Consider the following 23,403-nt stretch of genomic DNA (forward strand, 5'->3'; position numbering starts at 1 on the left):
GCATGCGCGCGATTCAAACCCGCCGGCCCGGCGCGCGCTGCGTGGCCCCGCCCCCGCCCCTCCCGGGGCGCGCGCCGCTGGGTCCTAAAGCCCGCCAGCGCACCGGGGACCGCCGCGGACCCCTCCACAGAGGGGCGGCGCAGAGTCCCGGCCGCCTTTAGCTGTCCTCTCGCCGCCTGGCCACGGCTGCCAAAAGCGGGAGAGAGGAAGAGAAGTTTCCCTCTTTCCTCCTAGCTGATCAGCAAAACGCATCCTCTTTGCGGGGGATCACCTAATTTCAGGCTCCCGGAGCTCGAGGCAGCGGGGTGGGGTTCTTTTCAAAGAGGGAGAGGGTCAGCTGAGAGGTTAGAGGAAGCTGAAGTCTGAGACGTGTTCCGGGTTCTCCTGGGGCGCAGACTGTAAGCCTTGTTCTAAGACCAAAGGTTAAATAAGCTCCCTCAGACTCAACCTCGAATATTGGTTTCTTAGTTAAAGTAGGTGCGTGTGCCTCTGTGTATGTGTTGCCTTTTGAATCTTACTGATTTGCCAGGAGACGGGTCTGAGATAAACTCTTGCCAAATGGAACCCTTGCCCTATTCCTTGCATTTAGTAAGGATGTTTGCCATGGAGTTTGGACTCAGTGCTCTTGATACCGTTCTTGGAATTTCCACCCCTCCCAGAAAGCTGGATTAAATAACTTGATGGAAACGTTCTAAGGGCTCACTTGGTTTGTTTATTGAACGTCTGATTTGTACTAGGCACCGGGCTCAGTGCTAGGCTTATCGGGAGGATGGGACAGACACAGTAATTACCTGGGACCTGCTGACCCCGACGTGAGTCCTGGGCTTGATTGGTTCCTTTTATGCTTTGTTCACGCTCTTTTTGTGTCTCTTATGATGCCTATGCCTAGCATAGTGTCATTGATCGAAATTATCAAAAGTAAATACTGCAAGGTGTGGGAACAGAAAATGAGAACAATCACGCAGTACACAGTGAAACTGCCTGGGCGAGCACGTGTCCCAGCCCAGGGGGAGAAACTAGAGGGGCGGAGCCAGGACTTGGGGCAGGCCTGAGGGCCTCTCTGCCATAGGCTGTTCCAAGAGTTAATAAAGCTAGGGGGCGGAGCCAAAGTTGGGGGCGGGCCTGAAGGGCTTCTCTGCCGTAGGCTGTGCCAAGAGTTAATAAAACTAGAGGGGCGGAGCCAGGGCTGGGGGCGGGCCTGAGGGCCTCTCTGCCATAGGCTGTTCCAAGGAAACGTAGCCAAACAAAGTCTCTGGCCAATAGAGCTGCGGGATCAACGCCAGTGGCTCGCAGGTGGTCCAATGAGAGGAGACGTTGAAGGTGCCTGGCGAAGTTCAGCTTCCGGGACTGCGCCGAGCGGGGCTGGCGGTCCCGGGGGCTTTGGCCGCAGAGCTCGCGGGTTCTGCGGTCTGGACTCGCGTGGGGCGATCGCGATGTTCTCCTCCCAGGCCGGCGCCCGGCCTCGAACGTGGGAGGCTAGTCCCCCAGAGCACAAGAAGTGGGTGGAAGTAGGTGTCCAGAGGGCTGGGTCTCGGACTTCGGTTTGACCCGGGGCTCTCACGCCATCCCCTGGCCCGGTCTCGTTCAGCCCCGAGGTGTGATGGCTAATGACCCAGCCTGGGGCTTCCAAGCTTCTGGATCCCCGTCCAGTGTTCTGCCTACTTCCAACCCCCTTCTGCTCTCTGCGACAGAGTCTCTTTATAATAAGCTGTAACCTGCACCTCTCCTCCCGCTTTTCAAAGCCGTCCTCGCTGCCTCGCCTTCCTCATTCTAGCATGAATTTTGGGTAGAATTTATCCCGATGGTTTAAAAGAATTAACCTACCGATTAAGTCCTTTGCACTTGGGGGGGGTGGGGGGTGGGGAGTAAAGTTTAGCACATCATTAAGGCGTTTTGAGAATAATTAAGATAATGAAACTCACTTCCCAGCCCAACTTTTCAGCTAAGTTTTAGATTTGACAGGTCTAAACTTAATATATGTTAGTAATAAAAATAGTAGAACAAATGGTTTCTGTTTTATTAACTGAAGATTTTTAATGTTCTTTAGGTATTTAGAGCATGTGATGAAGATAACAAAGGCTATCTAAGCAGAGAGGACTTTAAAGTTGCTGTTGTAATGCTGTTTGGTTACAAGCCATCCAAGGTAGAAATTTCTTTTGTATTTGGGGACAGCGCAGAGAACACAGTGGTGGTGGTGGGTTAGTTGTCAAGTTGTGTCCGACTCTTGTGACCCCGTGGACTGTAGCCTGCCAAGCTCCTCTGTCCATGGGATTCTCCAGGCAAGAATCCTGGAGTGGGTTGCCATTCCCTTCTCCAGGGGATCTTCCCGACCCAGGGATTGAACCAGGGTCTCCTGCATTCCAGGCAGATTCTTTGCCAACTGAGCTACGAGGGAAGCCCAGTACAGTAGTGGATGGATTCTAAGTGCAGAGGGCTAGCTTAGGATGTTTATAAAACAAACCATTTCCTTTTGAGCAATTTTAGAGATGTGTCCAGTGCTGACTTTTACTTTCTTCTTAACCCAAATTAGGGATGAATTAGAATCTATAAAACTAAGTTACCACAAGGCTGGCAATAATTATGTTAAATGTGAGATACTAGCATGGTTTCAAGACAGAAGCCTGGGAGGGGGATGTCGGTAACAGGAGGAATTCACAGAGGAAGGGACGTGCAGGATTTTCTTTTTTTTTTTTAAACTAAAAAAAAAAAAAGTTGCCCCATTTAAATTATGAAAATAATGCATTTGTATAGTCAAACCTTTAAAACTGACCAGAAAAATATGAAGTTGGATGTAAATCTCTTCCCTCCCTACTCCTCAGGAGTTACCATTATTAACCATTTTCTTGTGTGTCATCCCAAATTTCCTATGCATGACGAACACGCCTGGCATGCTATTGAAAGCATAGGAAGGTGCAGAGTATGCCTATTTTATTTTAACTTGCTTTTTTCACTTGACAGTAGAAGAACATAAAAGCACACACACTACATTTAAGAAAAGGTAGTTGCCTAGTCGTCTCTAGCTAGTTTTCTTGTTTTGGTCATTTCAGTTGCTTCCATTATTTTTCATTCCTGCTAATATTGCTACAATGAGCATTCTTTTACAACTGTATCTCTGTTTGTGAATGCATCTCTGTGGAATTAATTCCTAGAAGTATAAATGCGAGATACACTTGAAATTTTATTGGGCATTGCTTCTCCAGAAAAGGCTGCACTAGCTAAGGAGGCTGCGCTGAACCCTAGGGAGCCTCCTGCCTCAGCGGGACAGGCTGCCTGGGGCTCCGCGTCCTTGCGTGCTCCCCTTGTCTCTTACTCCCATTCTAGTCCCAGGTTCCTCTTGCTAAGCTGCCGAATTGGGATAAATCAGAGGCGAGGTCTTGGCCAGGTGTAAGAAATTCCGTGGCAGGCATCAACCCAAGGGAGCACTCGGGGCTGTCTCTGGAATGCCCTCCCTCCTGCCCTCTTTGGACCAAGGGATTCGGCGGCCACTTGGGCTCAGCTCTGCCTTATGATCAAGCTCTACTCGTCTCAGATTACAGACCCCACGAAGCTGGGGACCACATAGCATCCACTTCTCCATCATGCTTAAGTGTATCATAACTCACTGTTAGTGTGTTCTGTTGATTCAGCTGGGTCCCATGAGCAGGTCGGGTAGGTTCCGAGTGGTTCAACTGCCAGGGGGTTGCTTAGTTACTGTGAGGTTGATTCTGGAGCTCAGAGAAGTCCTGAGGGCTAGTCAGGGCTACCTCCTAGAAACTGCAGCTCTCCTGTTAACCTGCAGTCATTTCAGCTGGAATTCCAGAGCAGGTCAGCCACGTGGACCCAGCCTGTGAAACACTGCGTTTAACCCAGGTTCAGCTGGAAAGATATCTGGTCTCGTTCTGCCTTTATTACTTTTGGATCTACTCACTTAGTTTTAATTTTAGGGCATAAGTGAAGAATTTAATGACATGTACAGTGATAGGGTAACGTACATACTACACACCATCAAATTTAACAGGTTGTTACTTTCGGTTGAGGTTTTGGAGTTTACTTTTTAATCAAAGCAAATGCTTGTTGACTACAGGCTGCTAAATAGTGAAATACTGATGTAACAAATCACCTATACACTTAAGAATCATTTGTAACCATCATTAACATTTAAGTGAAAATGTATTCCCTCTGAAACCTAACAGGTTTTTACTCTTATATTAGGTTGAGGTTTGGGGTTTTGTTTTTAAATATTGCTTTTGAGCAAATGAAATAACTCCTGAATGCAGGTCATGAAGCTGTAAGTCACTTTTATGTAATAAATCACTCTACATTCATGAAAATGTTTACAGAATGAAATTTATTATATTCTCATATAGTAAGAGGAGCAGTTCCAAGTGGCTAGAAATATAAAGATGAATAAACCATAGATGCTACTTTGAAGCAGGGCTTCCCAGGGGGCATCAGTGGTGAAGAATCCACCTGCCAGTCCTGGAGCCACAAGAGACGTGGGTCAGGAAGATCCCCTGGAATGGGAAACAGCAACCCACTCCAGCATTCTTGCCTGGAAAATTCCACGGACAGAGGAGCCTGCCGGGCTATCGCCTGTGGGGCCACAAAGCGACAGACACAGCTGAGCAACTGAGTGCACACATGCTTTGAAGCAGTTCCCAGTTTAGAGAGACTTATAAACTCTGATAAATACTGAGACAGAGATTAAGAACAGAAAGAGAAGAAGGCAAGGAATTCTAGTGGTAACTGTAATAGGAGGTTGGGCCTGTTTAGACCAGCGGAGATAGACTCCACTGGTATGAAGGGTCTGGGGGCGCCCCGTGGTGGTGGGAGAAGCTATGTCCCAGTGATTGGACCTGGTGACGGTACCGGAGCGATGCGGCCACAGGACTGAAAGGATAAGAAAAGAGGGAAGTTCCGAAGGAGGGGGTTTGGGGGAAGGGCAGTGAGTTCACAGAGTGGTGCGTTAATTCCGAGGAGATGCAAGCACCCTAGGTGCACTCACTGTGTTTCTTGTTTCTTACACTTTCTATTTTGTGTTGGGATACAGCTGAGCAGTGATGTTGAGACAGTTTCAGAACAGGGAATGGACTCAGCCGTACACACGTGTGCACCCATTCTCCCCCAGGGCCCCTGCCATCCCGGCTGCCGCCTGACGCTGAGCGGCGCTTCCTGTGCTCTGCAGCAGGTCCTCGTTGCTTCTCCATGTTAAATGCAGCCGTGTGCACTCGCTGTTTGAGTCCCGTGCTGGATGATGAGGTGCCGATAGTGCTGCCGAGCAGCTCTCAGGCTGTGCTGCCTCCCTCATGAGGAATCTGAAATCGGGTGGAGAGGGGAGGGCGGAGATAGGTTTGGGGTTCCTCACAGGTGTGCGAGTGGGTGGCACCGGCCAGGAAGGGTGTGCAGAGTGTGAAGGGCGGCACACTGTCCGCTCTCCCGAGGGGAGAGCCTGGGGGCGTCTGCACATTTAAAGGTCAGTGGGGACCCCAAGAGGAAGGCTTACCGGGAGCTAGTCTTCTGGAAGGGTCAGGAAGAACCAGGAAAGTGCAGGGCATGGAATCCAAGGTGGAGAAGCTATGTCGCATGTTGCCAAGATCCTAATTCCATGATGTTTGTAAAAGTCTTGCAGCAATGTGGGAAAATGGTGGTGTTTTAATACTTAGTGAAGGCGGGTCCACAAACTTAATACACACTGTGTTCTCGAATATGTTTGCAAACGTGTGGGTAGGAAAGGAGGAGGTCGGATGGACTGAGACTGGGATTGATGTACACAGACTGCAGTGTGTAAAGCAGATAGCTGATGGGAGCTGACCTCACAGCACAGGGGCTCTGCCTGGTGCCCTGCAGTGACCTGAATGGGAAGGAAAGCCAAAGGTGATGATGGGGCAGCCATATGGATGTGTGTGACCGGGTCACTTTGCTGTAGGAGGAAATCCCAAACCAGAGGGGCCCTATGGATGTGTGTGACCGGGTCACTTTGCTGTAGGAGGAAAGCCCAAACCAGAGGGGCCGTGTGGATGTGTGTGACCGGTTCACTTTGCTCTAGAAGGAAATCCCAAACCAGAGCAGCCCTATGGATGTGTGTGACCGGGTCACTTTGCTCTAGAAGGAAAGCCCAAACCAGAGCGGCCCTATGGATGTGTGTGACCAGGTCACTTTGCTGCACGGCATAAACTAACACAACGCTGTGAAACAGCTGTACTCCAATTTTAAAAAAACGCAGGGGGAAAAGGAAGGCATACCCGGCGGAAATATGGACGGTGGTTTTCACTGGATGGCTTGTTTTTTTCATTGTTTCTCTTCATAATGTAAAAATGTTTTTTATGTTTTCTACATTGTTACTATTACAGTCAGGAAGAAAATATTTTAAATGAAGCCAAAGAGCCCATTGTAACAGTTGCTTGTACTTGTGTAAGACAGAAAGGTTACCTTATAGCGTATGCTGTATATATGGCAGCCAAGTCGATTTTATGTGATTTAACTGTTTTGATCAATAGATCAAAGCTTTGGGGGCCATTAGCATCTGTAGTAGATTAGCTTCTGGTGTCTTACTGACAGAACAGTAAAACGATTGTGGTTTGTCTGTTGGATTCAACAAAGATGGTTTCTCATAATATACATTCCTTTCTTGCATCCCAGGAATTAAGAACTTATACTGTGAAAACATTTGATGAAATTGTATATTCTATTTTTTTTTTCTTTTCTAGATAGAAGCTGATTCTGTGATGTCTTCAGTAGATCCAAACACTTCTGGTAATGTGAAAGTTAATTTTTACTACCTACCTTATTTAGACACTCATGAAACTAAAACAAATATAGAGACTCTAAAGTGTTATGTTAAAGCAAATCTTTGCTTTGTTTCCACTACCCCCAAAACAAGAGGTTTGGTTCTTTTAGTTTTGATGAATCAATGTATTCATAAGTATGTTTATTACCAGAGAATTTTCAACCATTTAAAAGCCTGAAGACAGAGTGGTACTTCTAATTGGAACATCCCACGGATGATCTGGGTTTTCTGAGCAGCTGAGTGAACAGAAGTGGCACTTACTGAAATGGCAAGACTAGGGGAAAAGATTTAAGGTTTGGAGACAGCAAGAGTTCAATTTTGAGTTTGAAAGGTTTTGCTCAAGGACATCAAGGCAGTTGGGCTGTTTGAGTTTAGAATCCAGAGCAGAGCTCTAGGCTGCAGAGATGTTTGGGAGTCTTCAGCGAGTGGGTGGTTTTAAAGCCGTGGTAATGAATGAGACCCCCTGCGGGAGAGTGTGGACTGAGAGCCAATAGGAATGATTAACCACCAGAAGTCAGGTAGGGGATGAAGAGATGGCAAAGGCGGCTTAGGAGGGGCAGAGGGCCCAGAGGAAGATCAAGAGTGATCAGAAACCAGCAGAAGCGGGTGTTTCAAGGAGGAGGTGTGGTCAGCACTCTTCAGTGCTGTTGAAAGGTCCAGTAGCAAAAGAACTGAAGGGACCCGTGGAGCTGGCACCCCGAGGGCGCTGGGTGACTTTAGCAAGGGCCGTGTCAGCGCGTGCCGGGGACGGAGGCCGGGCCGCAGTGGTTGGAAGATAAACAGGAAGTGAGAAAGCGCCAGTGTGGGTAGGCCCGGCCTCCAGGAGGTCCAGCAGCTGGGGGTCAAGAGCCCTTTGCTTTGCACCATTTGCCTTTGTTTGCAACATGAAGCTGTTTCTCAGCTCAGCCGGGTGACTGAGTGAAGAGGAAAAGGCAGAGGAGAAAAGAGATGACCCTGTTGTTTGCGGCGGTCGGGTCCACAGCACGCGGAGTTGGCTTTTCAATTACAATTTAAGACTTACGAAAAGTTGCAGAATAAAAATAGTGCAAAGCATAGGCGTGTGCCCAGATTCACTTGCCGTTCGCACTTCACGCCGTCTCCCCTCTCATCAGCACTTCCTGCCTCTTCTCGAGCCTGCATAGCCTTGGCACGCTTGCCGGGAGTTCATGTCGACTGTCTTTACAGTCTGTGTAGCGGAGTCGGACGTGACTGGGAGACCGAACGACAGCAACCGGCTGCAATCCAGGGCTGTCACTTGCTCTAATTATGTCCTTCAGAGCGTCTTCCCTCATCTCATCCAGGAGTTAGTTGTGGGTACCATGTCTCTTTAGCCTCTTTTAAGCCAGGACATTTCTGTAGACTTTTTTTTTTTTTTGGTGCCTTTTTACAGCATTGATTTTTTTGAGGAAATAGCCCACTCTTCGTTGTTTTGCTTCTTAGGAATAGCCCTCCTGTGCTTGCCTCGCATTCCTCTGTCGTTCGGTCGAGCTGTTGCGTCCTCAGACAGCATCGTGTTCGGGCGATCTGTCCTTCTCAGGGCACCACGTCTTGACACAGCAGATGTCTGTCTGTCTGTCTCTTGTAGCTGATGTTAATTTTCTCACCGGTCAAGATGTTGTCCGGTTTCTCCATTGTATTATTTCTCTTGATATTTTCTTCCCTTGCCACTCATCAGCAGCCTGTGGAGAGACATGTTTGAAGTTACAAATATTGTACTTCTCATCATCATCTCCCCCTGGATCTGGTATCCATTTATGATTCTTGTCTGATCCAGCTTTTGCCATATGGTTGCAAAGTAATGGTTTTCTAATCCCAGGCCTTCTTTCAGTTAGCCCCTGGCATTTTTACTACAAGCAAGAGACTTCCCGTCTTCCTGATTGATCAGTCTAGCTCCTTTATCACTGTGGACTCATGAATTCGTATGCTTTCGATGATTTATAATTAATTCCTATACTTAACTGGGCTTTCCAGGTGCTGCTACTGGTAAAGAATCTGCCTGCCAAGCCCAGGGGACACAAGAGAGGCAGATTTGATCCCTGGGGCGGGAAGATCCCCTGGAGGAGGAGATGGCAACCCACTCCAGTGTTCTTGCCCGCAGACTCCCGAGCGCAGAGGAGCCTGGTGGGCTACAGTCTGTGGTGTCTCAGAGTCGGACACGACTGAGTGGCTGAGCAAAGTATGCTGGATTATTTTAGCGCTCAGCTTGTCGGAGACTGGCCATTGCATGCCTCCTTGAGTTGGCTCCTGTGTCCTTTTGACTATATTTTTCTTTCTTTTTAAAAATATTTCTGTTTATAAATCTTGGATATACAGAAGAGTGTGGTAGATTAGTTTTGGATACAAGCTTGCTATCCCATGGGCTTCCCTGGTGCCTCAGGCAGTAAAGAATCTGCCTGTAAATGCGGGAGACTTGTGTTCAATCCCTGGGTCAGGAAGATCCCCTAGGGGAGGGCATGGCAACCCTCTCCAATGTTCTTGCCTGGAGAATCCTGTGGACTGAGGAGCCTGGTGGGCTACAGTCCTTGCGATTGCAAAGAGTTGGGCACAACTGAGCAAATAACATTTCCACTTTTCACTTTGGTATCACACATTGAACATGACTTTGTGAACAATATTGCCTCTAGGAGAAGGTGTTTTTGCCTTTTTGCAACATTGATATTTTTGAGGAGATAGCCCACTCTTCACTGTTTCGTTTTTTTTTTTTTTAACTCCCTAACTTGATGGAATTTCCCCAGGTTTTAAATTTCTTATTAAAATTTTTCACACTGTCAAAACATTCAAATATTGTTTCTTTGCTCTTCAATTTAGATTGTAAGTTCTTGGTGAGACCTTCTGCATGTATTTTTTTCTGGGTTTCTATGTGAACCTTCTAGTCTAGAAAGATTTCTGTCTTCTGGCAGAAGGATTGTTTGCAGTTTTTGCATTGTTCGGGTTTCTCTGCTCTGGGAGTCCTCTGGGAGTTAGTGAGTGGTTCTCTGGGTGCAGGCCTTCCTCTGCTCTTGTTTATATAGTGTTTCTGCATAAATACACGCGGCTTGCCAAAGGCACTCTCACAATCACTGTTCCCATACAGCTTCTCCCTCGTGTGGGTCTTTTGATTCCTAATTAGAGATTTGACCTCACAAAGGAGGTTTTCTTTCGTTAACCAGTTATCTGATGTACAAATAGGTATTATTCTGGAAGAAAGGTGGCCCGTGTTCTTTCCAGGCGAGGCGAGCTCTCTGACGTAAAGGTTGACCTCTGAAAGCTCCTCCCGCGGTCCGTATCCTAACATCCTCCCGTGTGTATCATCTCACGTTTGGTGAGACACGTCTTATGCACATGTGTTACAGGGTTTCTCTATGGTGATGTGCTGTACCTTGAAGTGTAAATTCTGGCAGAAGATTTTTCCACCTTTACTGCGTTCTAAAGGTTTCTCTCTTTTTTAAAAAAATGTCTATTTATTTGGCTGCCCCGGGTTTTAGCTGCAGCAAGGGAGGATCTTCAGTCTTCGGTGGCGGCCTGCGGGATCTTTAGTTGCCACCCACGGGATCTAGTTCCCTCCTCAGGGATCGAACCCTGGCCTCTCCCACTGTGACCATGCAGTCTTAGCCCCTGGACCACCGGGGAGGCCCCTGGAGGCTTCTCTTGAGGGTGAGTGCTCCGATATGATGTGAGGATTGGTCTGTGGCAGAGGAGCTTCCAGGCATGCTATTAGAAGTCTCCTCCGCTGTACTTTCTCTTTTTCTGATGTTCGAGAGAGCATTGACATGTGGCTGGAGACTCTGTAAATTTCATGAACGTTTTCTCTCCTCCCCAAGTTCTCTGTGCTTAGTTGTACAGTCCTGGCCTGCCAGGCTCCTCTGTCCGTGGGGATTGTCCAGGCAAGGACACGGGAGTGGGTTGCCATGCCCTCTCCAGGGGCTCTTCCGCACCCAGGAATTGAACCCAGGTCTCCGGCTTTGCAGGAAGATTCTTTACCGTTTGAGCCACCAGGGAAGCCGCCCCCCACCCAAGTTCTCTAATGCTTGGCTTTGCACCTCCTGCAGAGACAGTTCTCACATGTTCGCAGTCATGGAGCTTCCTTTTGATATTAGGTCTGATGTACATTAAAGCTTTAAGGTTTGGACAGGAGTTCTCTGCAGGTACTACCTTCCCATGGCCTCTCTGAAGCCTAGTTCGCTTATGTACAATGAAGAGCACCTTACTCTGGAAGATTTTCTCAAATCCATAGTGGCCTGAGGGTTGCTGCAGAACCAGAGGCTCTCATCCTGAGAGCAGGCTTCCCTGTGAGGACTTCCCGACTTCGGTGATGTGCCCCCAGAGCTGGTCTCATGTGCATGGCCCTCGCGTTCATTATCAGGGATATTACAGCTGCTCTCACAGCCACTTCTCCATCAGATCGTTACCATGCTTCCTGTTGCAGCATCTTTTCCGAAGAATCACTTTTTAAATATATTTCAGAAAGTTACAAGGCTATGGTTTTTCCAGTAGTCATGTATGGATGTGAGAGTTGGACCATAAAGAAAGCTGAGCGCCAAAGAATTGACACTTTTGAACTGAGGTGCTGGAGAAGACTCTTGAGAGTCCCTTGGACTGCAAGGAGATCCAGCCAGTCCATAATAAAGGAGATTGGTCCTGGGTGTTCATTGGAAGGACTGATGTTGAAGCTGAAACTCCCAATACTGTGGCCACCTGATGTGAAGAGCTGACTCATCAGAAAAGACCCTGATGCTGGGAAAGATTGAGGGCAGGAGGAGAAGGGGATGACAGAGGATGAGATGGATGGATGGCTTCACCGATTCAATGGACATGGGTTTGGGTGGACTCCGGGAGTTGGTGGTGGACAGGGAGGCCTGGTGTGCTGCAGTCCATGGGGTCGCAGAGGGTCGGACACGACTGAGCGCCTGAACTGAACTGGACAGAAGGTTGCAAAGTAAATTAGCCATCGGAGAAATTCAGGGGAAGGCAGGGCTGGAGGAGTGAGCTCAGTCTGAGTGTAGGTGCTCAGTGCCTCGCTCCGGAATCGCTGTGGAGGCCTCTCCTTCGTCCGCAGGCTTCCTGGCTCCCCCTTCCTCTCAGGTTCTGATGTCAACAGCAAATTAACCTTCTCAAAGCACCGCTTTCTTCATGAGTAGAGGAGTAGGCTTACAGCCAGGATACTAACTTTCCAACCAGCTGCAGTTCATGTCCCCTTGAAAGGGGACACTCCAGAGCACAGACATCCTTGCGAAAGTAAAACAGCCAGCCTTGCAAGAAGTCACTGCTGAACTCTGAGTGCTGCTGACAGCGGTTTTTCATGAGACCTGTTCGGTCCTGAACCAATTCCAGACCATCAACCCCTTCTTTTCTCCCTTTCAGTGACTTGAGTCACATTTTATGTTATTTATTTTTTAAAAATATTTCTTTGACTATGCTGGATCTTAGTCCCGGCATACAGGATCTCTGATCTTCGTTGTGACGCGCAGGCTATTTTTAAGTTGCGGCATCTGAGGTCTTTGGTTGCAGCGCTTGGGGTCTGGTTCCCTGACAAGGGGTCGAACACGGCCACGCTACATTGGGAGCATGCCGCCATAGCCACTGGCCACCAGGGAGGCCCCTAACTTCTTTTTTTACAGGAAAAGCTTATACACAGATTCTTTTACCAAAATTATTCTCTCTCTCCTTAATGTTTTGATCTTAAAAAACTGAAATGTTGACTTTGGTTTTCTGGGAGCTATTTATGCAGATAATCAACTTTCCAAAGTTGTTCTCTGCTGCTGCTAGTTAGTAAGTTGTGTCCAACTCTTTGCGACCCCGTGGACTACAGCCCACCAGGCTCTTCTGTCTGTGGGATCTCCCCAGGCAAGGATACTGAAGTGGGTTGCCATTCCCTCTGCAGGGGATCCTCCTGACCCGGGGATTGACCCCACGGCTGTGTCTCCTGCATTGCGGTGGATTCCCTACCCGCTAAGTCCTTCTGGATAGCTGTGACTTGGGCATTCTCCCACTAGATGTAGCTCTTCTAACGTCTAGAAAAGGCCGTGCCAGATCTCCAACACGCCACCCCACGCAAGGGCCTGTTGCTGCCCAGCTTCCTGGGGGAGGTCCAGAGTCACGCCCTGGGTTGAACCCAGCCGGGCAGAGCCCTGACGATGTACATGCTGCCAACAGTCCTAAACCTTCACGCCCAAACTCTGCGTCCCTGGCTCTCTGTTTTATAAAAGGTGGGCCATCTCTGTAGAGGCTCCTTGTGAAAATTAGGATGAGTGAAAAGTTTAGACAAAGCCGTTAGAAGAGTAGGCTATCTCAAGGAAAGTAACACTGGGAGGATTTGAGGGCAGGCAGCCAGAATGAACAGCAAAAAGGCGCTAATGACGTTTTTAATGCTTATAACCTAACAAAGCAAGTGAGTGTCAGGAACAACTGTTTAGGCCCCAGGAACAAGAAGCTGTATAATAGTAACAGGAGGGAAAAATCAACCACGTGTTTAAGGAAGCAACAGGTGAGTGTTGGTGCTGGTTCTGGCGCACACTGCACGTGTGTGCTCACTCACTTCAGTCGTGTCTGACTCTTTGTGGCCCCGTGGACTAGCTCGCCAGGCTCCTCCGTCCGTGGGATCCTCCCAGCAAGAACCGGGGAGAGGGTTGCCATTTCCTCCTCCAGGGGGTCTTCCTGACCCAGGCGTCAAACACGCGACTCTGGTGTCTCCTGCATTGGCGGGTGGATTCTGTTACCACTGAGCCACCTGGTATTGCAGCCTCATTTTAGAGGGTCTTATTTCTGTTCCCTGAGAGTACAGAACATGTCATATCTTCTCTAACTATAGAAAATGAAAGAAGTTTGCATCTAGAAGAGCCTAGAAAATGGTCATATGTTCCCTTTTTTCAAATGAGTAGACTGAACTCCAGGGAGTAATAAAAAATCTTAATCCTGGCATTTGGTGGTTCTTTATTGATTATAAAATTCTTTTCCACGCGTTACAGTATTTATTGTTGTTACAGGTAATAATTATCGCTTGATTCCTTGAACACTTACCCTGTGCAGATGCTGTGATGACTGTTACGCAGCGATTGTTAACGTTAACACAGCTCTATGTCGGGCTTCCCTTGTGGCGCAGCTGGTAAAGAATCCGCCTGCAATGCTGGAGACCTGGGTTTGATCCCTGTATTGGGAAGATCCCCTGGAGAAGGAAAAGGCTACCCACTCCGGTATTCTGGCCTGGAGAATCCCACAGACTGTACGGACCACGGGGTCGCAAAGAGTGGGATATGATGGAGCCACTTGCACTTTCATATCGGGATTATCTTGTTTTATAAGTTAAAGCCGTCCTGAAGCTTGCAGAGGTTAGGTAATCTGCGCAGGTGGTACAGCTAGCTAGCACGTCGCAGGCCGAAGTGGTGTAACCTCTGAGCTCACCCTCACAGCCGGGGTGATGTGAATAGTGCCATGTGATGGAGCTGAGGCCAGTCTTCAGTGTCCTGGGAACTCAGTGAATGAATGAGCCGACATCGGGTGGGTCAGTACACAAAAGACAGGCCACGAGGTTCGGTGCCGTCGCTAGAGGTTGATGTCAGATCTGCTCCTGAGGGTCCAGAGCAAAAAGCGAGTCACAGCCAAGTCCGCGATCAGTAGCCACAGCACAGAAGCTACTTCTCCAGAGAGACGTGGTCTTCCCTGGCGTAGGGCGTGTCCCCCACGACGTCTCAGAAGAGGCTGATGAGCGGACACTGATGTCTGCACGCAGTTCGCGAGATACAGTAGTAAGGTGTGTAAAGTTTCCTGAACTCATTGTACGTATGCTCAACCGCTTCAGTTGAGTCCAGCTCTTTGCGACCCTATGGACAATGGCCCACCAGGCTCCACTGTTCGAGGGACTCTCCAGGCGAGAACACTGGGGTGGGTTTCCATGCCCTCCCCCAGGGGATCTTCCCGACCCAGGGATCCGTCCCATGCCCCTTGTGTCTCCTGCGTTGGCAGGCGGGTTCTTTACCACGAGTGCCCCCCGGGAAGCCCCTCTTCAGAGTAGGCCAGTGGTTTAATGCCGCGTGTGTCTGGGCAGTTTGGGGAAGGGCAAGGCCACGGGTGATCTCAGGGGGTTTGGCTTCACTGTGGGACGATTGTAGAGCATCCTAACTGAAGAACAACAGCCAAGACTGTGAGACTTCGGCTTAATCTGCCCGGCGCACGTTGCCCCCACTGAATCCACAAACAGCTGTCTGTGCATTTTTAATCCCAGATCATAACCTGTGCTCGGAGAGGAAAATCAAAACAAAGAACATCAGAATTTTGTTTCCACTGGATGATTAGATCGTGCTTTTTTCCCACCCACCCCCTTTCTTTCTGTTTTGTTACATGGTTTCCCTTTCAAAACAAAGAACACATTTTACTTTCATACTTAACAGGAAAAAAAGCTTTCTAGGAGCTTACTTTTAATCGTCAGTGATGGAAAAATCGAAGAAATCGATTCATCACGATGGTGGTTGTGGACTGTTTGGCTCAGTCGTGCTATCCAGGATCAGGTTAATCGAAAAATAATTTGTGTCTGGTGAGGCTAATGACCTTTGTTTGTTGCTGTCTCACCTGAATTGTTTTGAGCAAGATCATTGACGATGAAAGGTATTCTTTTCCTAAATTTAAATGTCCATTTTCTAGTCTTTTCTATGATGTTGAAGGCACGTTTGTGTGTCTGTTTTGTGTATATTTTGTTGTTTTGGGCTTCTCCCTGAGGAACTGAGGCCACAGCATAGCAGATGCAGCTGGTGTTTGACTTCGGATTTAATTCACTCTGTTCTTTTCTGTCATTAGGAAACACGTTCGAATTATGGTGGTGGTTTAGTCGCTGAGCCGTGTCCAGTTCTTTGTGACCCAGACACGCTCCTCTGTCTGTGGAATTCTCCAGGCCAGAACACTGGTGTGGGTTGCCATTTCCTTCTTCAGGGATCTTCCCAACCTAGGACTCAAACCTGGGTCTCCTGCATTGCAGCAGATTCTTTACGGACGGAGCTACGGACATTATACTTACCTTGAAATCCTAGGACCGGTTGGTTGTTGTTGTTTGTTTGCTTTTTGGCTAGCCTCGAGGCATGTGGGATCTCCCTTTCTGAATCAGGAACTGAACCCACACCCCCTGCATTGGAAGTGTGGGGTCCTAACCACTGGTTGTTGTTGTTAAGTCGCTCAGTTGTGTCTGACTCTTTGCGACCCCATAGACTGCAGCACTTCAGGCTTCCCCGTCCCTCACCATCTCCCAGAGTTTGCCCAAGTTCATGTCCACTGAATCGGTGATGCCATCCAACCATCTCGTCCTTTGTCGTCCCCTTCTCCTTATGCCTCAGTCTTTCCCAGCACCAGGGTCTTTTTCAGTGAGTGAGTTCTTCACATCAGGTGGCCAAAGTATTGGAGTTTCAGCTTCAGCATCAGTCCTTCCAATGAATATTAGGACTGATTTCCTTTAGAGTTGACTGGTTGGATCTCTTTGCGGTCCAAGGGACTCTCAAGAGTCTTCTCCAACACCGCAGCTCAAAAGCATCACTTCTTCAGCACTCAGCCTTCTTTATTGTCCAACTCTCACATCCATACATGACTAGACGGAGCTTTGTTGGCAAAGTAACGTCTCTGCTTTCTAATACGCTGTCTAGGATGGTCATAGCTTTTCTTCCAAGTCATATGTCATAGGGAAGATGAAAGTAGTACTGTCAGTTTCGTGACGGCCAGATGTCACATGAGCACTACAGACAAGAAGACCTCTAAGAGAACAAGAGGTCATTCGCGAGGTCTCTTGGAAGAGAGCGGCCCTCGCTTCCTGCCCGAGGAGTCGGCCTGAGCTGGATGTGGAAGGCTGGTGCAGTTTGAGAAGGTGGAGAAGCATGGAGATCAGGTGGCTTGCACGATGGCAGATGGCGGCGTCCAGCTTGTCCTCCAGCTCCCGGTGGCCCTGTGCTCTGCTGTGCCAGCTGCGTGCAGACCTCGGGGTCAGCATAGACTGAGGCCTGCACCGCCCGTTCCGCACCCACGTGGCCTGTCTTGTCTCTGCCCGGTGCCCAGGTGTTCGTTAGTGGTGGGGAGGCGGGGCTTTGTCACTCACTCTCCATTGCTAGCAGTGGAAAAGCCAGGTCCACACTCCCTCCTCTGGAGGGGCCCTTTCTGCTTGCTAGCCCTGTGGAGTTTCTCCCACAGACCCCCTACCCCATGTGTCCCTCTTCTTTCAGATCCCTGCCCCTCATTTTACAGCACCCCTCTTCCCTGCGCTCCTTTCCAGTTTCATACCCAAGGTCTGTAGAGTCAAAGCTATGGTTTTTCCAGTAGTCATGTACAGATGTGAGAGTTTGGCCATAAAGCTGAACACCGAAGAATTGATGCTTTTGAACTGTGGTGTTGGAGAAGACTCTTGAGAGTCCCTTGGACTGCGAAGAGATCCAACCAGTCCATTCTAAAGGAAATCAGTCCTGAATATTCATTGGAAGGACTGATGCTAAAACTGAAACTCCAGTACTTTGGCTACCTGATGCGAAGAACTGACTGATTGGAAAAGATTCTGGGAGGGATTGGGGGCAGGAGGAGAAGGGGACGACAGAGGATGAGATGGCTGGATGGCATCACTGACTTAGTGGGCCTGAGTTTGAGTAAACTCTGGGAGCTGGTGATGGACAGGGAGGCCTGGCGTGCTGCGATTCATGGGGTCACAGAGTTGGAAAGGACTTGGCGACTGAACAGGAGCACCAACAGTACGTTCTCGGCTGTCATTCTGTTGAAATCAAGTCCCGCTGGAAACAGAATCCACCCTCCTTGAAGCATTTAACATGCCACACCAGCATGGAGTACGGTGCGCACCTGTGAATGAATGGTGTTCAGAGTGAGGTGACCCTGGTGGAAGCTGGGAGGTGGGAAGGGGGAGGTGTAAGGACGGTTTGCCTGGAAGGAATAATGAAGCTTTACATTCCAGAATAAGGTATCAGGACTTGGCACTATTAATGCTGAGGAACCTTTGAAGGTTTATGAGCAGGAGATGTACTTAATAAAACACGTAGTGATTCCTGTCCACGTCTGATAGAAATAAGGTCTTATTGGTTCAGATTTCTCTGTTCTGCTGTAAGCGGTTTTCACTCTTCCTCTTCGTTTTCCTCCCAGTGATATAGTAAAACTTGACTTCTTCCATTAAGATAGACTCTTTTCTCTTCATTCCCCTACTCTTAAGCAGGTGGAGGGAAGAAAATATTAATCCTATGGATTTCCTCTCCCATCTCACTGTGGCAGCTCGCCGCTGCTGATGCCACGAAAGCCCTTCTGCCCTTACAGTGTTTTTATGTGAACACAGTTTATCCTTTTTTTCCCCCCTGCACGTCCGCCAAAAATCATAATCTGAATTTTATTTCTCAAACTAAAAAGGCTTGCATTATACCTTTTAAAAGTCCACTTAATCCTTTTAAGCCCTCATTTTTAGGCATTTTCATTCCCCGGAAAAAATTAATATATGGCCCAATGAACGGGAGCCCTACCCTTTCTACTAAATCTCGGACCAGACCTCCAGTCTAAGTAACTTGGCATTTCTGTCATTCTCTCCTTCCTCTCCTGGGTGTAAGCTTGCTGTGATAGCCAAAAACGAGATGAATCCTTTTTTAAGAGGGTTTCTTTCTGCATGCTGACCCTGAAACTTAGAACTGTGAGCCACAAAAAAAAAAAAAAAAAAAAGAAAAGAAAGAAAGAAAAGAAAAGAAAAGAAAAGAAAAGAAAAAAAAACTGCCAAGGAAAAATGCATATGGTTTTATTGTACTTTTTGAATATATCCACCCCTGTGGTGAAAGATGATTACCCTCCTAGGAAATTGCTTAAAAAGAGAAAAGGAGAAAAGATGGTGTTTCTCTATCTGATATATCTCTGTGACGTGTACAAAGAAGCTTGGAGAGGAATGTATATATTCAGTATAGAACAGAAAGGGTCCTTTTGCCCAGAGCCGTTTATCAGATGGAAAGGAGTGCTCTCCGTGGTGTGGAAGATGCACAGAGCTGCAGAGTCTGGAAGGATCCGTGAGGATCATTGGCCCCAGTGGGCTTTACGGCAGGATCCGCCATCCTGGGTCCTTCCTGTTGGGGAACTTCCAGGGGCTGCTGGAGAGGGAAGCCTGGGGAGCCCACCTCTTTGCAACCAGGATGCCTTGCCTTCATCTTTATACAGTGGGATTTCCTATTTTTATAAAGAAGAACCTTTCCCACAGCTAAAAAAAAAAAAAAAAAGAGTCTGAGAACCACTGATAGAGTCCATTTGCCCAGTTTTTTAAAATTCGTTTTTAATCGGAGGATAATTGCTTCGGAGTGTTGTGTGGGTTTCCCCCGTGCACTAACATGAACCAGCCGTAGGTTCACACAGCGCCCTGCGTCTTGACCCTCCTCTCTCGCCCCGCCCGGTCCTGCGCCTCTGGGTACTCAGGGCGCCAGGCTGAGCTCCCTGTGTGGCACGGAGCCTTCCCCTTCGTCCTTGCTCCACTCACCGTCGCGCGTATGTCTCAGTGCTGCTCTCTCGGTTCGTCTCACCCCCTCCTGCCCCCGCTGTGTCCCTAAGTCTGTTCTCCGAGTCTCGATTACCTGACCTAGGCAATTGTCGAACACCTTCTGGAGATTAGTAATAAACACAGAACACACAGGCCTACCTGATCCCTGTTGGTGTGGCCTTAACATGGAACTACACAAGGTGGGTGTGTGTACCTTTTATCATCAGAAAAGTCTACTGCGAAGACTCAACCTTGTATTTGGAATTAGAAGGTTCTGAACATTCTCTTTCCCTCCAGGGGTGGACACAGGTGATGCATTTAGGGTTATGGCGAGCCTTTGTGAAGTGGCAATCTCAGGTTCGAGTACTGTGACAGCAGGTGGAGCTCGCCGTAGAAACTGTATTTCTAGGCCATTTAAAGAGCAGTAAGACGTTTAAAACTTCCATTAAGGTGTTTGCATCACAGAGCTGTAGGAGTAACCAGCCTTTATACGTTGGCCTTGGAAACTGAGCATGCCCCTGCAGCACTCAGCTGAGTGGAAACTGCCCTACCCTCTCTGGAAAAGAAACTTGCTTTGGCGTTGAACACGTTTGCATGTTGCCATTGAAGATTAAGACAGGTTAAAGGCGGGGTGGGCGTGAGGCTATAGGGTATGTTTAGGTGGTTTGATGTTGACTTAAAAACACAAGGTATATGATCCTGTGGGAAAATAGTATGAATGAACTGATTACATATCTGGGGTTATTTGTATCTTTAGGTTCTTTCTTCTTTTTCGGCCATGCCATGAGGCTTGTGGGGTCTTAGTTCCCCGATCAGGGATCCAACCCAGGCCCCCTGCGTTAGAAGCTCGGAGTCTTAACTACGGAACTGCCAGAGAGGTTCCTGTTTCTTCTTTTTAAGTGGTAATAAGCATTGCAGTTGAAACCCACATATATTTTCTCCTAGAAAATAGTAAAGAACATTTGCTTTTTATCCCCAAGATTATGAAATAAAGACCTGACTATACAGCTTCAAGTAGCGATGAGCCTTCTGAATGTGTAATTTTAAAGGTATTCCCGCTCACGGACCTTTTTCCCTTGTGAATCTGCGTCACACATTGAACTTTGCAGTTGTGCTGCTTTTTCTCATCATTTCCCCAAGTCAGCTGCACGAAGTGAAGAGCAAATATTATGCATGTGCTCCCTTTCCCTCTGCATTTTGGTTTTTACTGTGTCACAGGTATTAAGAAATTGGGGTTTCTAAAGTGATGATTTTGCTGGCCGTGTGATTAAATAGTGACCTACTTTTCGGCATTAGTGTCCAGAGTTATAAGAGCATTTAAAACACACATTTTAATGCTTTTTGCTGAAAATTCGAATAGAAAAAAATGTCTTCTGGTGGCACTAGTGATAAAAAATCCCACCTGCCAATGCAGTAGACGAAAGAGATGCGGGTTCAATCCCTGGGTCGGGAAGATCTCGTGGAGGGGGGCATAGCAACCCACTCCAGTATTCTTGCCTGGAGAATCCCCTGGACAGAGGAGCCTGGCGAGTTATAGTCCATGGGGTCGCAAAGAGTTGGGCATGACAGAAGAGACTTAGTATGCACGCATGATTTTATTTACTTATTCAGCATGTGAGGAGTGCTTCGACAAGCAAAATATCTCCCTAAACACTGGGGATAAATTTGACGACAGTGCCTCTCTCAGTGAGTCTCGGGTGGAGGCGCGGCAGGTAATTCCCAGGGGCCGATGAAATGAGCTGCGTCGCGCGCGGCTGAGTGCCGTGGAGCAGCGCGGCCCGGACGCGCGTTCCCTACAGTGCGTACTGCCTGCGCACAGGCCGAGCCCGCTGGCAGGGGCGAGGAGACACGCCTGCTTGCCCGAAGCGTCGGCTGCCGCTCGTTCTGGCCTTTCACTCTTGGTCGTCCCCAAAGCATCAAACCGCTAGCGCTTCCAAATCGCCATGCGTCTCTGTGCTGCCCCCATCCTGCTTCCCGCTGTCTCTCCCGTCTCTTTAAATGACTCCGCAGACCTCCATTCGAGCCGGAACCCGGGGCTCGCCCTTTCCTCTTTCGCGTGCTCCGCGTCTAACCCTCCGTGTTCTCTGCAGTGTGTCTGGAGCCTCCCGTCGCTCCCGGTCCTGCTGCCAGCGCCCTCCTGACCACCGTCGGGCCAGGAGGAGGCTGAGGAGCCTCCTTTTCTCTGTCTCGCTTTCTCCCTGGTCCTTTTTCAAAACAATAGCCAGAGAGATCGTTCCACGATCTTTCTAAATCAGATCTTGTCACTTATCAATCCAGACTTCTTACTTGACTTCCTATTGCAACCGAAGTAAAAACCACATTATTTCCTGTTCCAGCCCCTCCCTGCGTTCCCAGCCCTGTCTTCACCACTGCCACGCCGCAGGGCCCTCTTCCTTTCCACCACTTCGGCACGTGCTAGTTGCACCACACAGAGTGCCCTTCTGATGCTTTATCCAGTTGGTACCTTCTTACCATTTAGGTATTCAGTTCAGTTCAGTTCAGTCCCTCGGTCGTGTCCGACTCTTTGCGACGCCATGGACTGCAGCACGCCAGGCCTCCCTGTCCATCACCATCTCCCAGAGTTCACTCAGACTCATGTCCATCGAGTCCGTGATGCCATCCAGCCATCCCATCCTGGGTCGTCCCCTTCTCCTCCTGCCCCCAGTCCCTCCCAGCGTCAGGGTCTTTTCCAGTGAGTCAGCTCTTCGCATGTGGTGGCCAGAGGACTGGCTGGAGCTTCGTTTGCCTCAGTGTTGCCTCCTCTGAGAGATCTCTTCTTCACCAGAGTCCACTCTACAGGAGGATTTCTTTTTGTTTGTTTGTTTTCATGGTAATAGTAATTTATTGATATTAGTTATTTCAGTTCCTGTTGTATCATTGGGTATACAGTTTAAAGGCTTTTAATGGCAGCCCACTCCAGTATTCTTGCCTGGAGAATCCCATGGACAGAGGGGTCTGGCAGGCTACAGTCCATGGGTCACAAAGAGTCAGACATGCCTGAGGGGCTGACACGCACACACACACACACACACACACACACACACACACACACTTAGGTAAGGGAGGAAACTGACTTTCCTGTGTTGATTCACTCTCTCTTTACTGGGGCGAAGCTGCTTCACAACGTCGAGCTGGCTCCTGCTGTGCCAGTGAACCAGCTCCCAGTGCGCCTCCGGCCCCTGCCCCTGGAGCCTGCCTGTCCCCAGCCTTGACCCTGCCCGACAGGAGGGCTTCTGTGGTGTGCCCACGGCCTCCTGATATTCCCCTCATTGCACAAGTCATGGTCTGCAATTACTTACACATTTGTAATTGAACCTGCACAGTCTCTGTCTCCCCCAATAGACCAGTGACTCCCTTGGCTCAGGAAATCTGTATTTTTCTCTTTCCCCTTCTATTTCCAGAGCTTAACACAGTGCCCGGCACACAGTCAGTCCTAGTATCGTCAGTCCTATAAAAGGATCATTTAAACACGTGGATTGGTTTTTTTTTTTAGTTTGATATGGACCATGTTTTAAGTCTTTATTGAATTTGCTACAGTTTTGCTTCTGTTTTACGTGTTGGCTTTTTGGCCTCGAGGAACGTGGGGTCTTGGCTCATGGCCAGGGATCAAACCTGCCCCCCTTACACTGGAAGGTGAAGTCCTGACCGTCGGACCACCACGGAAGCCCCCAAGACAGACCTTTTCAAATTCCTGCATCTTTAACTGCAAATAAGAAAACTATGGAAAATTTAGAAAACTATTTTCTACTTAAAAAAAAAATTGAAACTATTTTGGGAACTGTATATAGCTCAGTATCCCTCACTGAAAGGAAAAGGGTGCAAGTCCTTGAAAATTAGCGTGCGGTTACTGTGTGATTTGGGGCTATTTTTAAAAGAGCAACACATTTTGAAATGGAAGTCCTGACTTACAAAAACAAGCTGCTGTTTTTATATGGTTAGGGCTCAGTTCACTGAAACGTTTAAGTTCTTGGCTTCACTCTTTAAGCCTACTACAAAGATCACATTAGAATTCATTTTAATAGACATCATGAGCGCAGTATCCAATCTCCTGTGATCACGCTGGGCTCTTTTATTATGAGAATCGCAGGAAGCAGAGCCCGAGGCTGCAGAACAGTCATGGGGTGTCCCTAAGGCTGGGGACACTGCCAGCTCTATTGTTTATGGAATGTTCGCTCCACCTCTACCTGCGGTG

The 23,403-nt window shown here is 48.4% G+C and overlaps 1 protein-coding gene across 5 annotated transcripts in view; it reads left to right on the plus strand.

The window, feature by feature from the left end:
* The first annotated feature begins 1,320 nt into the window (after positions 1-1,320).
* Positions 1,321-23,403, plus strand: part of EFCAB11 (EF-hand calcium binding domain 11) — a 174,545-nt gene continuing 152,462 nt past the window's right edge. For 2 of the 5 annotated variants that reach the window (XR_005718801.1, XM_040227488.1), the window contains exons 1-3: positions 1,326-1,508; positions 2,048-2,143; positions 6,687-6,732. Coding sequence is in view for 4 of the 5 variants with exons in the window: in XM_040227488.1 (XP_040083422.1) it covers positions 1,434-1,508; positions 2,048-2,143; positions 6,687-6,732 (217 nt within the window). In the remaining variant the exon portion in view is untranslated. Of the gene's footprint in view, positions 1,509-1,539; positions 1,596-2,047; positions 2,144-6,686; positions 6,733-23,403 lie in introns of those variants that run through there. The other 3 variants (XM_040227489.1, XM_040227490.1, XM_040227491.1) reach the window with 3 other exon arrangements.

Source organism: Oryx dammah, unplaced genomic scaffold (genome assembly GCF_014754425.2).
Source record: "Oryx dammah isolate SB20612 unplaced genomic scaffold, SCBI_Odam_1.1 HiC_scaffold_26, whole genome shotgun sequence".
NCBI lineage: Eukaryota > Metazoa > Chordata > Mammalia > Artiodactyla > Bovidae > Oryx > Oryx dammah.